This window comes from Seriola lalandi, unplaced genomic scaffold, assembly GCF_002814215.2.
Source record: "Seriola lalandi dorsalis isolate HSWRI2012SDOR001 ecotype SW California unplaced genomic scaffold, Sedor1 jcf7180002054520, whole genome shotgun sequence".
Taxonomy (NCBI): domain Eukaryota; kingdom Metazoa; phylum Chordata; class Actinopteri; order Carangiformes; family Carangidae; genus Seriola; species Seriola lalandi.
Genome location: NW_019525073.1, coordinates 1,169,932 through 1,182,685, shown reverse-complemented (window position 1 = coordinate 1,182,685; position 12,754 = coordinate 1,169,932). Strand labels below are relative to the sequence as shown.

General features: G+C 38.8%; 1 protein-coding gene across 1 annotated transcript; it reads left to right on the top strand.

Annotated features, from left to right (window-relative positions):
- Nucleotides 1-35: 35 nt before the first annotated feature.
- Nucleotides 36-11,680, top strand: rab22a (RAB22A, member RAS oncogene family). The gene is made up of 7 exons (XM_023414069.2): nucleotides 36-399; nucleotides 1,729-1,808; nucleotides 2,606-2,687; nucleotides 6,121-6,192; nucleotides 6,576-6,682; nucleotides 7,289-7,398; nucleotides 8,176-11,680. Exons 1-7 carry the CDS (start codon nucleotides 364-366, stop codon nucleotides 8,271-8,273), a joined length of 585 nt encoding a protein of 194 aa, XP_023269837.1. The 5' UTR covers nucleotides 36-363; the 3' UTR covers nucleotides 8,274-11,680.
- The last annotated feature ends 1,074 nt before the right edge of the window (nucleotides 11,681-12,754 follow it).

The window sequence follows — 12,754 nt, the reverse complement described above, 5'->3', positions numbered from 1 at the left end:
CATAAATAACAGCCCGTGGGCTTTGTGTGTCTCCAAACACACACACACACACAAAAAGAGAGCTGAGCAGTCACGTGACCACAGAGTTCAAGATGGAGACGGGGCGATTTGGAGGCTTCACTGTTAGCTAGTTAGCTTGTTTACTATTAATCACAATATGGCAAATACGACCGGATATTGGACGTTTTAACGCTAACAGCAATAATTACTACCTAATTTGAGGCGTGTGTGTGGCAGCTTTTGGTCACGATGATGTAAAGTTGTTTGTAAACACAGGCCACCTGAAGAATACTGAAGATAAGAGGAGAAAACTGTCAATGATCATCATCACAACAAACTCATTTTGACAGAGAGGAGATCGATATGGCACTGAGAGAGCTAAAAGTGTGTCTCCTGGGGGTAAGTCGGTATGGATTTTTATCTAAACATGTTTGCCTGTAGTTCATATTCGTACCTGTAACATCAAATAAACCCCATTGCTCCTTCATCAGGTTGGTTTGTTTACATGGGCTACATTACATATGCTCATACCTGTGATCAATAGAGTGACAAGGACAGTACATACATTATATTCTCAAATAATTTTTGTCTTTTCTGCACTTAAAAATCTAAAAATCAGTCACATCCATCCATATCCAGACCACATTCAACAACAGCATTCAGCCATCATTTCTTTAGCAGCATCCAATTAATACATTCCTGAAACACTGTGCATTCAGAAAGTATTCAGACCACTTCACATTTTTCTAATTTTGATATGTTGCAGCCTTATGTTAAAATCTATTTAAATTAATTTCCCTCACCAATCTACACACTAACAAAGTGAAAACAGAATTTTAAAAATACTTAATTCTAATTTATTAAGAAAAAAATGAAATATCATATTGACACAAGTATTCATACCCTTTGCTATGACACTTTTGAAATTGAAATTTTGAAATTTTGCTCAGGTGCCTCCCACTTCTCTTGATCATCTTTGAGATATTTCTACACCTTGATTGGAGTCCTTTTCAAATCATGTCCAGTCAATTGAATTTACCACATGATTTGAAAAGGTACACACCTGTCTATATAAGGTTTCACAGGTGACAATGCATATCAGAGCAAAAACCTAGCTATGAGGTGGAAGGAACTGCCTGCAGAGCTAAGGGACAGAATTGAGTTGAGGCACAGGCTACAAAAAAATAGAGAAAATAACAAACTGAGGGTTCGCAAGAGCACAGTGGCCTCCATAATTCTTAAATGGAAGAAGTTTGGAACAACCAGCAATCTTTCTAGCGCGGGCCACCCAGCCAAACTGAGCATTTGGGGGAGAAGGCCTTGGTAAGAGAGATGAAGAAAGAACCCGGTGGTCACTCTGACTGGGCTCTAGAGATCCTGTGTGGAGATGGGAGAAACTTCCAGAAGGACAGCCATCAGTGCAGCACACCATCGATCTATGGGCTTTATGGCTGAGTGGCCAGACGGAAGCCTCTCCTCCACCATATTAGCAACAACAACATAAACCATGATTTAGAATTATGGAGGCCTCTCCTTTAACCACATGTGTCCTGTTTCATTAATCTGTAAGTTGTAGGTCTACAAGAGGAGCAGGAAGCAGAAGAGGCCACATAAAGCAATAATGTCCAGGCCTATTGCCAGAGAATGTGTTTTTATCATTGTGATTGTATTTCTAGTAACTGCTTCTGACTGAGTTTAGTAAGCACTGTCTTTATTTTGTCTCTGCAGGATACTGGTGTTGGAAAGTCAAGTATTGTTTGGAGATTTGTGGAGGACAGCTTTGACCCAAACATCAACCCAACAATTGGGTAAGTTCCTGCTGTCTCCCACGCTGGAAGTGATGTTTATATCCTCTGTCCCATTTGTTGTGCTTATGGTTGTTGTAGGACATTATCATGTAGTCAGCTGATTTCTGTCAATCATCAATAACTCATGGCAGTCAGAGCTGAAAGAATCTGTAGATTAAACATTTGACAGACATTTAATCTGTAACTATTTTGATAATTGAATAATTATTTGAAATATCCTATGCCAACAGTTTACTGGCCCTGGCTTCCAAATATAATGAATTTTTGCTTTTTCTGTCTCATATTACAGTAAACTGAATAACTTTGACCAATATTATTGACCAATCTTAGCTTCTCACAGATATATCTCTGTCAGCATGTCAAATAATAAGAAATTCCAATACAGGATTACAAACATTGTAAAATGCAAGCATCGCCATTACACTGACAAACACTGACAGTTATTTATTTATCTGTGAAATATGCCAAGAATGCAGTTAGATATGTTGTTATTGAATTTTTCATAATAGAATCAAAATCTAATTTTATAATCAAAACCAATTCTTATTATCAGCCTCAAAAACAGAGTATGTGTCACACTGTAATTGACTGTAAATCTGACTTTTTTTTAACGTGATGTTGTTTACTAAAGCTAGCACAGAGTATAAGACATCTTAAATCAGCTAATGATGATGAAGTGAAGATGTGTGTCTTTGCCGCTGTCTCAGACTCTTGAAAATAAGTCTGAATAAAACCTGTAAGCTTCAGCTGCAGTTCTGTTATTTTTCTGTATTTTGTAAAACATTTCTCTTCACCAGGGCATCCTTCATGACCAAGACAGTGCAATACCAAAATGAACTACACAAGTTCCTGATCTGGGACACAGCAGGACAGGAGCGGGTTAGTAATCTCTTCAGAGGTATTGGCTGTAGGATTTTGTTTTTTGTTTTTTTTGTTGGCTGGTGGATAATAAACCTGAGGAGGATTTACATGTGTTTTTGCCCAACAACACACACATTTTTAATATTGTAATAAGTCAGTTTAACTTGGCTTATTCAGAATTTTTCTCACTGGTTTTAAAGGAAGTGAAAAAGCTTCCTACGTGTGTGTGAACCACTCCCTGAACTACCCTGGGGGAACATGAATAGTGCAGTTATTCATTACTTCTGATAGGGGGCAACATTTACCTTTCTATAGGTACACTTCTGCCCCCTAATCGATATTCTACTTCTTTTAGTGCTTTTGTGTCAGGAGTCCACTATTTTAGAGTTTAAATGATGCGTGGTGTGGTGGATTTTCATTCTTTAAACCAGTGGATGATTCAGTGTGTTAGTATGGTAGAGGTAGAGTCTGTCATTATTTGTCCTTTCTGTCACCTTTAATCTGTGTCCTGCTTCTCCTTTCTATCTCATTTCTTCTTTCTCATTGCACTCATACACTTTGTGACACTCATAAAAGAGTGCTGTTTCTTTCCTTTTGTGTGATTTTATGTTGAGTACACCCCTGGAAAGTGTCTTTTGTCAGCAATTATCATGTCCTTGTGACCCTTCTTATGTAATCTGGACTCCTGTGTGTCTATAGAAGCCTGGTTTGAAAAGCTTTGTCACGCACACAAAGTTTCGCATTGAAACCACACTTACAGACGATGCGTGATACAGGATACATTTTGGTGTCTTAATACAGTTTTAGTGCTAAGGCCTGTGAAATCGACACCAAGCCCCAGACAGTTGTAGCGTAAGGAACTGCTTTCTCTTTTGACTCACACACTCTATCCCACATTTCTCTGCATTTGCCCTCCACATCACTTCCCTTTTTCTGTGCATGCCCTTCTCTTTTTCTCATGCACAATCCCCTGCCGTTGTAATGTTTTATCCCTGCTGCTGTCCTCTCCAGAGAGGAGAGATAAGATGCTTCTTTTCTTTATCCCCCTACCCTGGGAGCCACGGTTCCTTCTTGGCCTTGAGGGGACATCAGTGCAGCCCCGTTTTAAAGATAAGATGAGAGGAAGAAACCCAAGCTGTCTCAGCCCACTGGCGTGTGCTGCTACTGTGTCTTGTCTGAGAGTCACTGTCACACTGCATCAGAATGTCCTCCTTTTTTCCTTTGTGTTTTCTCCTGTGCGATAATTCTTTTCTTTGCGACACTCTATTTTCCTGTGATTCTTTCATATTCATTTCAATTTTTTTCCCCCTTCTTTTATTCCCACAAATCCACCTCTTTTATTCCCATGTGGCCTCTTGGTCTCCCAAGTGTTTCACATCTGTGAGTGAAAAAGTAACAACATTCCTTTGGTAGGTTTTGCGTGTGTGTGTGTGTGACTGTGTTTTCCTACAAAGCTGCTGTGGTATTTTGAAGCCTTTCATAGCTTGTTTTTTAACCTCTGTTGAGCTTTGGCCTATCAAAATCTGTTGAGTTGAGAAAGGGGAACACAGAGCCAGCCAATTCACATGGAAGGAGAGACCAGGGCAGTAAGGAAAAGCTCTGTGATTTCCACACTCCACAATCCATATCTCGAGACCACATGAGGCCTTACGAGTACGTCTGAGCCCAGCTGTCAACAGCCCATCCAGGCTTCCCCCTCCTCGCTGCTCCTTCTCACTGAAAACAAGCAAGGGGAACCTTGCATCCTACTGGTATAGTAGGGTTCCTTTCATTACGCACCCAGCTCATTGGTTTCAGCAATTAATCAGCACTCGAAGGGCATCACTGGGGCTGTTTTCTGGGCTGCTGTGTGGCCAGATGTCTGGCCTCGCTGTGATTGCTCTTTGGGTTAAGGCACAGATAGACCACACAGGACTGGCGGTGGTGCAGCCCGACACTGGCCAATGAAACAGACAGCGCTCTCCTCAGTGCCTCTGCCAAATATCCCAAGTTGGATACCCGTTGGTGGACTTGGGGCCAGTAACAACTATAATTATGTGGAATGTGTGCTTTCCTGAGGTAACAGTGTCACTCCAAGACGGATAGTTTATTCCACCGTATTGTAAAGGAAAATAGAATTGGCGGGAAGGCAGGGTCATTCCAAGTGAAGGTCTTTTTGAAATAACAGATGGGTTGTTTCTTTTAAAATAAATATCATTAGTTAATACGTGACACATGGTTTTATTAGCCTGTTAAGAGCCCTGGTTCAGCCTATATTGCAAGAGGGCTTAAAAATACTCTCACAAGTTAGGAGTTGTAGATGGAAAATAGTCTGTTTGCAAAACATTCAGATGTCAGTTTGTTAAGTACAGCTAGCTAAAGCTAACGTAGTCTAATACAAAAGTCCTACAATAAATCCTCCCTTCATGAAGGTTATAATGTTCAGTTTTTCTTGAAATAGTGGCAACATATAAGTGGCATTTTATTGTTATTGTTGTTGGCAACTGGACTTTTTTGGACAGAAAATGTAAATAATACCTCAGAATTGTTCTGAAATATAATACTTGAGTAAATGTACTTAGTAACTTTCCATCACTGCTGTTGATACAATGGCCTGGTTATTTGTAGCTCAGAATAGGTCAGATACTAAAATGATGCTGTAGTTGGGTTTAACCCTCTCATTCCCTTTGCATGAGGTAAAAACCTGATAAGTTTTAAAATGTTATTCCAGCAGGCTAATTGTTGAAGCCAGCTTTCACTGTGCACTGGAAAGTATTTTACCAGAAAAATACCAAAACCTGGCAAAAAAGAAGAAGGAACCCCCAGCCCTCCAGGCAGCTATAGACTTTTTGCACATGTTGTTGTGATTATGCAGGGCTTTGTGATGTATTGGGCTGAGATCAAATGTATAGTCTTCCATAAATATCAAAACGCTAACAGATTTTGACACATTCTGCTCATCTTTCTCTTGATGGCTCCCACATGTGTGAGGTCTTGGTGGAAAGACTCACCATACTTCCATTTTAAATGAAACTGCTCGGCTTATAGGCTCAGAACACCAGGCCTCTGGTTTTGTAAAATGGTGCTTGGTGTCTTTTTTGTTTATTTTTAGTTTTTCTTATTTTCACTCAGTGTTATTGACTCTAATGAAACGCACAGTGAGTGTAATCACCATGGTCTGTGGCTACGTAATGGATTAGCCTTAGTCTATGAAAAGCCTTGACACTGTTTTTTGATCTAAAGGGTGTGAAAATATATAATAGTGCAATTACACAGAGATGATATTTTTAGTGTTCTTTTCATATCCAAAAATGAAAAATTGGAAGGAAATCAAGGTAAACAGTCTATAAAGATGAGTCATGATTGATCGTCTTTGAGGAAGATCTTTTGAAATTCTTGACGTCCCTTTTCTTTTTGCTCTTTTGCTACAGGGCATTACTCATCACTGCTTTCTTTCTCTGCCTTCCCATAGTTTCGTGCACTGGCACCGATGTACTACAGAGGTTCAGCGGCAGCCATCATTGTTTATGACATCACAAAAGAGGTATTGTTTACTTTTTCTCCTCAACCACTAATCCGCTAAGTACTTTCTTTATAGTTTCATTGTTTTATTCCATGTCTGTCCTGAATTTTTAATTAATGTGCGCATTAAAGGAATAGTTTGATAAAACATTGTCTTGCCGAGAGTTAGCATGTTGGGCTGGATGGATTTGCCAAGAAATATTCCAGCCCATAACCTCCCGTAAGCTAACTGGCTGATTGCTTTGGCTTCATATCCACAATAAAGATTTAAGTGCGGTATTGATATTCTCATCTAACTCTCTGTGTATTTCCCATAATGTCAAACATTTCCTTTAAGCTTTCACCAGAGGAACTACATGCTGTCTGCTTCTCTCAGTGAAACATGTTGCTTACTTGTATCACCAGGAGTCCTTCCAAACACTGAAGAACTGGGTAAAGGAGCTGCGCCAGCATGGTCCTCCCAACATAGTGGTTGCCATCGCTGGCAACAAGTGTGACCTGTCCGATGCCAGGTGAGTTAGGGATCGTTTGTGTAATGAAAGTAGGCACTATAATGGGGCCTTCTCATTTACAACTTGAGAGTGATGATGGGACTTCAGATGTTTGTTTTAGATGATGAATTCACTGAAAAAAGAGGCCATGTGCGGATATTATGTTTTAGCATCACAAGTCATTTTTGGCTTAAAATATCATTGGAGTCCATTCTGCTCTGGAGGAACGCTGGCTCATACTGACTGGTATTCTGTCAAATTACTCTGTTGTTAAATGTAAGGTGATCAGACTTTCACCTCTTTTTGTTCATCTTAATCATTATGGCTATTGAGTTGCAGTAGATTTTTAGTAGGAAAGTTGCAGTTATTTATGGTGGACAAAGTAAGCTTTCACATTTATTGTTAAAGAAGGAATAGTTAAAGAATTATTTTTGTTGTTACTTGATGTCTTCTGCAAAGTTTAAAAATTCCGAGACTCAGATGCACTTTTGATATTGACATCATCTGTGAAACTGGGAAATCTTCCACATGATAACTGGAGAAAAAATATTTGATTAGCAGGTCATGCATGAAATTGGAGAATCATATTGCAACATAATGATTTTGATCTACCTCCTGTATTTACAGGGAGGTAACAGAGAAGGATGCCAAGGACTATGCTGACTCCATCCATGCCATCTTTGTAGAAACCAGTGCCAAGAATGCCATTAACATCAATGAGGTGTTTATAGAGATAAGTGAGTCTGTTTTTTGAGTATTTGGTGCCATTGACCCCCACATCTGCAGGTTCCTATTGATCTGTGTCATACTTAAACAAATTAAGCACCGTACAGCATTAACACAATTGTCTTTTTCCCTGTGCATTTTTAGGCAGGCAGACTATATTTTGAACAGTATTGCCAATTACAGGTGTAACTCCAGATAATCTTGGAAGTAAAGCACTTAATCATGGCATGTTGGCACTTAGTTTTGAAACAAAAATCTGTAGAGACAAGTGGGTGAGGAAGCAGTCGATTCACTTCTGTCATGGGCAACTGATAAGCTTGAGTTTCCTTAAAAACACAAGATATACACAGTAGCTGCATCCCCTTTACAGACTACACGATACTTGCACGGAGTGTGTGCTTTATGCTAATCTTTATAGTATATTTTCTTAGTAAGTTTAGTAAGTTAGAATACAAGATGGAGAAGCTCATAAAAAATGTATGGCATTACTTAACAGCTTGTCACTGAGCTGTATTGTCTCGCATATAAATTATGTGAAAGGCGACTGCTGCCTTTTCATGCATGAGTGGAAAAATTTACTTCATCTTTCCGGGGCTCTAAAGCACCTTTAGACTCAGTATGTAGTGTGGAACTGGGACAAAGCTATAGTATTACTGTCAATTACTGGCAAGCAGTGCTACCATGACAAATTGCGTCATTTGTTATATTATGAAATATCATTAAACACTAAAAAAGTGTTTATGTACTGAATGTTGGTAACCCAATGTAAATGTGTTTGTGTTTCGCAGGTAAGCGCATCCCTGTTGCAGATGGAGCAGGAGGAAGTTCAGGAAAAGGTTTCAAACTGGGACGTCAGGCCTCAGAGTCTCGCAGGACGTGCTGCTGATGATGCCGGTGACTTGTCCACACATGACCTGTGACCTGACCTTTGCTTACTCTCTGTGTCCCTGGCCTGCTTCGGCTTATGGCTCCACACGCAGCGCCTCAAACACCCTCCTGTCCCTGACGCCCGGGTGCAGCAGTGTCACTCTGATGATAGTAGCAAATGTATTTTTACAGCACTTCACAGCAAATCATCTTGTATCGTCTGAAAATTGCAGGCAGGAGAAATCCTTCTTGTTCACTGAGCATTGACAAAAATACTTGCATAAATACATTCATGTGTCAGTGAAAGACCCCCATACATGCAGTTAGTCCGGCTTCTATTATGGACACCAGTCTCTGTCTGATCTATTATAGCCCTAGGTGATCAGAGGACCTTTATCATATTCATTCAGAAGCCATTTGTACTTGTAAATTTGTACAAATCTATTACCTTTCGACCAAAAATGGACTGAAAATGGTTAAATCTCACCAAATTATTTTGATAATACTTAAGTTATTGCCTTTTGTTTTTGCTTGGTTTTTTTTTGTTAGACTTCTCCCCAAACATTCTCAACTTCATAAAGGATCCATCTTTATACTTCATGTGTATAATCACTCATTTATCATGCATTTTTGATGAAAGATATTATCAGTGTTTGTACCAATCTCTCATCTCAATGTTGCCTGGAGGACAAACCCGTGAAGGATGGCGCACGCTTAATTTTAATTTCAGTGTGTGATTGCTGTTTTCATCAAGGCAAAATAACAAATGGATGTTCTGATGTGAACCACAATCACACAGTCAAATATGCGGAAATGAAAGGTGTGTGGGAGCCTACTTCCTTTTATAATAAAGGAATAGTTTAACATTTTGGGAAATACACATACCTGTATATGTGTTATATGGTAAATATGAAACTGGAGCTAGCAGCTGGTTAGCATACCTCAACATAAAAAGAGAGCCAGGCTATCTGTACACCCCCTGTTTCTAGTCTTTATGCTAAGCTAAGCTAACTAGCTGCTGGCTGTTGCCTTATATGTAATGGTCAGATATGAGATTGGTTTTGTTCCTATTTAACTCTCCACCACATAGCGAAAAAAGCATATTACCCAAACTATTCCTTTTATTATAAACGGTTCTCTCTTTTTTTTCTGAAGGATATTTTGATCATCCCAGAATTAGAACCACGACTTAAAATTGTTGTAAAATTTCATTTCTGTGACGAGAACAACCTCACAGTCCACATCTCCCAGCGTCCGTGCTTTAATCAAGGCAGAAAGAAAATGCTGACTCCACTGGTACTCTTGAAGTTGATTATACGAGAACAGTTCCAGCTGCTCACATGTGTTCCACATTTCCACTTGTAATTGCAGAAGATCTATGAACAGACTCGTGTATATGAAGTACTCCATAGTACAGAGCATCCTGCCAGTTGTTTCCAAATATTACTTGAGCGTCATTTTTCTCTAATCTCATTTTAACTGCTCACTGCTGAGCCTGCCTGTCTTCAGTCCTTTGCTGCTACTTAACAGCAGTTTTACAGGAGAAGTCGATTTTTGTGAGGTATTGCCAAATTCTTTAATTGTTCCATAAATATTTTTCGCCTTTCCTTTTTTCTTCTCCCCCCATATAATCAGCACTGGCTCACACATCCAAAGTTGTTTTACTACCTGGCTTGTGATGAAAACAATAAGATCTGGAAACGAGACCTCACTTAGAGGAAACTCAGATTGTAGAGCTTTAATCTCCCTTCAGCAGAAGGTTATAGGTGGAGATTCAGATGTGGCACTGTGTCGACATGCTGACCCCTTAATGAACCTTTGTCTCCATTCTGCTCTGAATTACTGTATTCACTTTGTTCCAAGAGCTGCTCTCTGACTTTCCTTTCTCTAACCTCTTCCGTCTTGTTCCTCTAAATTCCAGGCTCTTACCGTAGGGCCAGATTTCAATTATGATACAGTATATTACAGCTTTCACAAAGCCCTATCATCACCTCTTACATTCAGAAAAACTTATTTTTCCGTGATCCTTAAGTTCTAGCAGTCTCATTCACCTCTTATATTGGCTTAATTGAACTTTAGTAGCAGTTGATCCATGAGTGTAAACTGAATTATTAATTCTGTGTAATTTCATGCTGTATCTCACAAGCCCCAAAACCTCTTTTCAAAGTTGCCAAAAAAAATACAGATGTGGTCTTAATTAGACTGCAACTGCACATTTATAAATATGAAATGTGTGCTTTTCTGTAAGTGAAAGAAACTTTGTTTGCCTTTAAGCATCTTAAATGTAGCTGTTATTGATGAGTTCTGTGCTAAGCAGCACTGCCTATTTTTCAGGATTTTTCCTATGGAGTGCAATAGTTGTTATTATGACAAAGGTAATATGTGACCTAATCCGAGAAATCGGTTACAGACTAATATGTTCACACAGCAAACTTCCACTTGTGCAAACAGTCTCCAACAGACGATAATGACGGGTTTCTATTGACCTCATTTTATGCTTATTTGATGACAGTTTTGCTCATACAAAGTTGATCAAATGAGCAGTGTATTGCGGCCAACCAAATCCCTTCTAAACCAGAGTGGCATTCTAGGTCATAACCTAAACTTTTAATTCACTCTGTTGTCTTTGATAATTCACACAGCACTACATCATAATGCCAACTCTAGCAAATATTTGCTTAAGCTTCAGAAAATCATATTAAAAAGGGAATCACTCTGGTACTTTGAAAGCTGCACTTTTGACTGACTGTTTGCATTAATTGGCTCATATTTCTAACTAACACTCCGTCTGCAGTCTGCTAATATCTCTGTGAAATCACTTGATGAAACATTCTTGTAAAGGTGTCAGACTTTCTTAATGTCCCGTGATGTTATTTTAGGTTTTGACTGTTTGCTCAGTTCTTATTGCTACGGAGAATGTGGTGCCAAATAATGTCAAAACCATTTTACTACATCATGCATAATTAACCTTTTTTTATTGTTGATGTAATATAATGATTTAAGTACTAATCACATAAAATGCTTAAAAATATTTGAAGTTTGACAATGATGATACATGTTTTCCCCTTATTTGGAAACTGTAGGCATGGATAGTGTGTGCCAGTTTTGCATTGAAAAATACCATTAGTCTTGGGCTGGCCCTGGGAATGTGATTAATCTATATTATGTATTTTTTTCAGTGTAGATAAATACCATCAAATTGCACACAAATCAATGACTATATTCTATTCTAAGCCAGTTTTGTGACCACAATAGACGTATTCACCATTTGCAGTAATACCATCAGCACTGTAGTTACCATATTTAGCTTTTTACTACGTTTCATATTGATTGTAACAAAATGCCTGAAAACACTTGTTTGCAGTGTATTTCCGAATGTGTAAAAAGGGAATTGTCAATTGTTTACTAATAAAAGATTGACAAATATATCTTCTCTCCTCCTCTGGTCCTGCATGCAGCCTATGTGTGTGTCTGTCTCTGTGTAGTTTTGTACTCCCTTGAGTTAGGCCCAAGAGAGATGTGTGCATTAACTTTTTCCCTGGGGATACAGTGACAATGTTGTTAGTGATTGGTTGTGTTGTTCAGTTGGCAGCCAGACGCCTGGCTATATATATGTATAAGACACTTGAGATGTGCGTTTCACTGGCAGAGGGATTTTCACTGCACTTTGAATAGTGCTGAGAAGGCAGGACACTTTTTTTTGACACAACTTCACTGGGGGTTTATAAGAGTGGGGACACTTATAAACCCCAGCAAAGTTGTATCTACTGTACATAGTACTGTGCAAAAGTTTTAGGAACTAAAAGTAAAGTGAGGATGCTTTCAAAAATGATCCTATGACTAGTTTTGAAGTGAAGTAAATGGAAAAACCTAAATGAAATCAATATTTGGTAGGGCCACTTCTTGTCTTTAAAACAGCACCAGTTCTCCTCAGTACACTTAGTTTTTTAGTGTATTTGGCAGGTAGGTTGTTGTAAGCATCTTGGAGAACTTGCCACAGTTCTGTGGATTTACGCTGTCTCGGTGTCTTCTGCCTCTTCATGTGATCCCAGACTGACTCCCTGATACTGGGCTCTGATCAGGGCTCTTTGGGTGCCAGACCATCTGCTGCAGGACTACTTGTTCCTCTTGTCGCTGAGGATAGTTCGGCATGACTCTGGCTTTTGCAGTAGTACTGTATATAAAAAAGCCAAGTCACTTTCTCTATAAAGCAGGTAAAAGTATGTGGATGATGGGAAATATGTCTGTAAACTATTACATCTGTAATAATTAAGGTTCTCTTTAATTTGGGGTATCAATATTATAATTAAACATTACATGGCAGTGTGGGAGCTTGTGTAAATGGGTTGCTGAGTATTGTTGAACAACTGGTAACCCAAGTAAAGGATCTGCCTTACAAGTGCTATAAAAATGTATTTTCATTACTATATTATTATCATTATTATCATCATTACAATTATAATAATTATTATAATTATATTGTTGTTGTTGTTATTGTTA

Coding starts and splice junctions, on each gene's coding strand:
- rab22a (XM_023414069.2), top strand. CDS start 364: ATGGCACTGAGAGAGCTAAAAGTGTGTCTCCTGGGG. Junction 400..1,728: donor TAAAAGTGTGTCTCCTGGGG/GTAAGTCGGTAT, acceptor TTGTCTCTGCAG/GATACTGGTGTTGGAAAGTC. Junction 6,683..7,288: donor TGTGACCTGTCCGATGCCAG/GTGAGTTAGGGA, acceptor CTGTATTTACAG/GGAGGTAACAGAGAAGGATG.